This window comes from Rosa chinensis, chromosome 6 (assembly GCF_002994745.2).
Source record: "Rosa chinensis cultivar Old Blush chromosome 6, RchiOBHm-V2, whole genome shotgun sequence".
NCBI lineage: Eukaryota > Viridiplantae > Streptophyta > Magnoliopsida > Rosales > Rosaceae > Rosa > Rosa chinensis.
Genome location: NC_037093.1, coordinates 17806017 through 17810983, shown reverse-complemented (window position 1 = coordinate 17810983; position 4967 = coordinate 17806017). Strand labels below are relative to the sequence as shown.

The 4967-nt window shown below is 44.5% G+C and overlaps 1 protein-coding gene across 1 annotated transcript; it reads right to left on the bottom strand.

Moving 5' to 3' along the window:
* Window positions 1–3504: 3504 nt before the first annotated feature.
* LOC112170959 lies at window positions 3505–4731 on the bottom strand. Its single transcript, XM_024308223.1, has one exon. It carries the CDS (start codon window positions 4729–4731, stop codon window positions 3505–3507), a length of 1227 nt encoding a protein of 408 aa, XP_024163991.1.
* Between the last annotated feature and the right edge of the window lie 236 nt (window positions 4732–4967).

The window sequence follows — 4967 nt, the reverse complement described above, 5'->3', positions numbered from 1 at the left end:
TCCTTATTCAACACTCTTGATAAACTTAACCGTGATTTCTTGTGGGGTGATTGTAATAATAGTAAGAAGATTCATTTGGTGAACTGGGACATGGTATGTAGGCCTAAGAATAAAGGTGGGTTGGGCATAAAGAAGGAGAAATCAAAAGACTGAAGTAGTAATCTCATTTACACAGAAACGTATCTTTTATACAAGGATGATTACAATCAGTTCCTACAAGTTAGGAACCTGTTTTCTACCTAGATTACATAGAAGGAAAGATACAGCTATTGTACAACTCGATCTGTATAACAATTTGCATTAATACTGAAGATATGACAGATTAATTTCCTTACACTCCCCCTCAAGTTGGAGAGTGGATGTCTTGCACTCCCAACTTGCGAATCATAGGAACAAAGATATCTTTCCCCAAAGGTTTAGTAAGAACATCGGCAAGCTGATAAGCAGAATTTACATACCTCGTGGCCACAATACCATCTAGAATTTTGTCTCTAATGTAGTGGCAATCCATCTCGATGTGCCTAGTTCGCTCATGAAATACGGGGTTGGCTGCAATGTGTAGTGCAACCTTGTTATCACAGAACAGCAGGGCTGGTTCACGGAGAGACAGGCTGAGATCTCTAAGTAAATAATGCAACCAAGTCAGCTCGCAACATGCATGTTCCTGTCATAGCACGATATTCCGCCTCTGCTGAAGACAAAGAAACTGTCTTTTGGCGTTTTGACCTCCAGGAAATTAAAGAAGGTCCAAGAAAGACAAAGTATCCGGTGGTAGATCTTCTAGTGACAGGGCATCCCGCCCAATCAGAGTCACAATAAGCTCTCAACTTCAGATCATTGATGGAAGAGAAAAACAAACCTTGTCCAGAAGCACCTTTTAGATAACGTACCACTCTCAATGATGCTTCCCAATGCATTTTCCTTGGTTGGCTTATGAATCTACTAAGGACATGGACTGCATAGGTAATGTCAGGGCGTGAGACAGTGAGATATATAAGCCTGCCAATTAACCTTCTGTACTTTCCGGGGTCTTTGAGCAAATCACTACGATCAGATAATTTTAAACCTTTTTCCATGGGAGTATCCGCAGGTGCGGCTCCTAGTAACCCTGCGTCTTCAATAATCTCTAGAGCATATTTACATTGACATATAAAGATCCCACGTTTGGAAGTCGAAACTTCAATACCAAGGAAATACTTTAGGTCTCCAAGATCTTTGAGACGAAATTGACTATGTAAGAAAGCTTTAAGTGCAGCAATAGTCTTCAAATCATTCCCGGTAATCAATATATCATCAACGTAAATCAAAAGTGCAGTAAATGAATTCCCATGTTTTCTAGTGAACAATGAATAATCAGCTTTAGATTGGACGTACCCAGCTGACCGTACAGCATCAGAAAACTTCTCAAACCACTGCCGTGAAGCCTGCTTCAAACCATATAAGGATTTGTGTAATTGGCATACCAGATTCTCCTCCCCCTGTCGCCGAAGACCCGGCGGAGGAGACATGTAAATTTCTTCCGACAAATCACCATGAAGGAATGCATTGTTCACATCCAATTGATGCAATGACCAACCACGAGCGGCAGCCAAAGCCAACAAACACCGAACAGTAATGATTTTGGCAGTATGGGAAAATGTTTCCTGATAATCAACCTCTTCCAACTGAGTAAAACCCTTAGCAACCAGGTGGGCTTTATACCGTTCGACAGAACCATCGGCCTTGTGTTTCACCTTATAAACCCAACGACAGCCAATGGGAACCTTACCAACCGGAAGAGAAGTGAGGGTCCAAGTTCTGTTAGCTTGAAGAGCCTGTAATTCAGAAAGCATGGCTGCCTGCCATTCATGATGGACTACAGCCTCAGAATAGGTGCGTGGCTCAGTAACGGAGCTGAGGGAGGCCGTGAAGGCATGGTGTAGTGGCAGATATCGATGATACGAAACATAATAAGCCAAGGGGTAGCGAGTACCTTTGATTGGACCAGGCAGCAACGAGGACGATTGGTCGGAAGGAACAGTAGTGGAGACATGGTAGGTGAGGCGGTCCGGTGGACCTGTTGGACTACTGGAGCGACGGAGAAGGGCCGGTTTGGGATTGGAAGCAGGGTCGGGGTCTGCATTAGAGGTGGAAGTGGGCATAGCAGCTGCCGGAAGAGGCGGTGGGGAAGGAGGAGAGAGCGACTCAAGAGGAGGGAGCGGCGCCAGAGAGGGAGAAGGAACAGAGGGCGGAGCAAGAAGAACGGCGTCGCCAACCGGCGGAGGGGGCAGTAAATGACGGCGGGAGTAGGTATGAAGAGGTGGCAGCAATGGAGGCGGTGGTGGTGGCGAAGAGGACAAGAGGGGAGACGAAGGAGACAAGGGGGAAGAGAGATCGCGATCTGGAGAAGGAGACGAAGTGGAAGAGGACGTGGGGAGAGAGAAAGAAAAGTCAACGTTTGAGTCAGAAAGAGAGGGGTTAGGAAGCAAGGGAATTAGGCCTAGGTGGTGACCCAAGGACAAGACAACAGGATCGGGCTGAGAGGAATAAGGAAAGAGGTATTCATGAAATTTGACGTCGCGACTAGTAAAGATCTTCTTACGGGATAAGTCAAACAATTTGTAGGCCTTTTGACTAATGGGATATCCAATGAAAACAGACTGAATGGCACGTTGATCGAATTTATGAGAGGGGTGAACGTTAGTAGCATAGGCTAAACAGCCAAAAACATGTAGATGGGAGAAGGAAGGAGGTTTGGAATAAAGGAGTTCGAAAGGTGTTTGAAAGGTAAGGATGGGAGAAGGTAAACGGTTGATGATGTGGACTGCGGTAAGGGCACACTCCCCCCAAAATTGAGAAGGGAGATGGGCTTGAAACTTGAGTGCATGAGCCACTTGAAGGATGTGTCGGTGTTTGCGTTCCACAACCCCATTTTGTTAGGGCGTGTAAACGCAAGAATGTTGGAAAATGACACCTTGATCATTAAAAAAGGAGCGAAGGGAGAGGAATTCACTACTGTTATCACTACGGAAAGTTTTAATACGAGAATCAAATTGAGTGACGGCATAGCTAAAAAATTGTTTGATGAGTGATTGGATTTCATCTTTATGCCGCATTAAAAATATCCAAGTAAAACGTGTATAGTCATCAACAATGGTAAGAAAATAATGAGCACCAGAAAGGGAAGGGAATCGATATCGACCCCAAATATCACAATGAATGATTTCAAATGGTTTGATAGACGAAATGGTACTAGTAGGAAAAGGTAAGCGACTCTGCTTAGCCAGTGGACATATGTGGCAAGCATTATTAGACGGAAAGGAAACATGCAAAAAATTCTTAGCAATAAAACCTAAACAAGTGGATGACACATGCCCTAAGCGGTTGTGCCATAGATCGGGGGAGGTGACGGTATGATGACAAGTAGGGCATGTGGTGGAAAAAGAGGAACCAGTCTTGGACTTCTCCGTCGCTAAGGCCATCAAATAATATAATATGTTGCGTTGTTCATCCAAACCAATCATCCTATTTGTAGCCAGATCCTGGTTTTGTTACGGCATTGGCTGTAGGACTTGAGCTTGCATTTGAATTAAGCTTCGAAGTTGGATTATTGAGAGCAGCCATAAATTGTTTAAATTGGGCTTCAGTAAGTGTCACCTTTGGCCCATTAGCATCTCTAACTGCATCACCAACCTGATTGATGGAAAGCACTGCTAGTCTAGATTGCTTTGAAAAACCAGTGCCCTGTTTGGCTTTAGGGTGACCTGGAGGATACCCAATCAATTGGTAACAAGTCTGCACCCAATGACTCGGATCTCCACAGTAAGTACAATGAGGTCTCCCCTTGCCAGAGCCTTGACGCCGGTCAGTGTCAACACGGCGTACTTCCTGAGATGCAAAATTGCGGTCTTGACGCTGGTTTTGTCGGTCAAATCTCTCAAAACGTCCTCCTCTTCCTAAATTGGGATTGGGTCTCCCTGAATTGCGCACGGCCATGGCTGCGCTTGAAGATGAATCTGCAACAGGATGAGAAGCACAAAGAGAACGTTGCTTCTCATCTTGGGCGACTGCTGCATATGCTTTACGAACTATTGGCAATGGAATCATTAGAAGAATTTGACCGCGAACAGAACTGTAAGTATCATTCAAACCCATTAGAAACTGCATGAGTCTTTGTTGTTCTGCCTGTGGTCCACGAGATATCTCTGAATAGGTAGCTAATTCATCCCATAGGCCCTTCAATTTTGTATAGTAGGCTGGGATTGACAGCTGCTCTTGTCGGAGACAAGCGATTTCTCGCTGAATCTCAAAAATTTGTGGTGCGTTGCCTTGAGAGAATCGCTCACGAAGATCTTCCCGTACTTCATGAGCAGTAGGATAGTAGATGACGCTGTCGGTGATTTCTGAATCAATGGTGTTGATGATCCATGAATGAACCATATCATTACAACGCGACCAAGTCGCATAGCCTTCTAGGTTTGTCTCTTCTGAGGGAGCCTTTATTGTGCCGTTCACAAAACCAAATTTGTTCTTAGAATTCAGAGCTAGGGTCATAGCCCTTTTCCATCCTGTATAATTGTCTCCATTCAGGGGCTTAGAGACTAGGACTAGACCTGGATGATCTGAATAATGTGTGAAAAAGGGATTAGAGAGGTCAGATTTTGACATCTCAGATGTAGGAGGATTGGAGGAATCGGCTTTTGATTTGCCGTGATCTTTGAGTGGTGGTGAGAGGACATCGTCGTTGCCCATGTTGGCTGGAACGATGAGGGAATGAAGGTTAGGCTACACGAGATGTTAGAGTGCAGCAGATGAGAAGAGTCAGGATCTAGTCCTGCTCTGATACCATGAAAGAAGGAGAAATCAATAGACTGAAGTAGTAATCTCATTTACACAGAAACGTATCTTTTATACAGGGATGATTACAATCAGTTCCTACAAGTCAGGAACCTGTTTTCTACCTAGATTACATAGAAGGAAAGATACAG

Bases quoted from the DNA above. Each gene is read 5' to 3' on its own strand.
- LOC112170959 (XM_024308223.1), bottom strand. From the start codon at position 4,731: ATGGGCAACGACGATGTCCTCTCACCACCACTCAAAGATCACGGCAAA.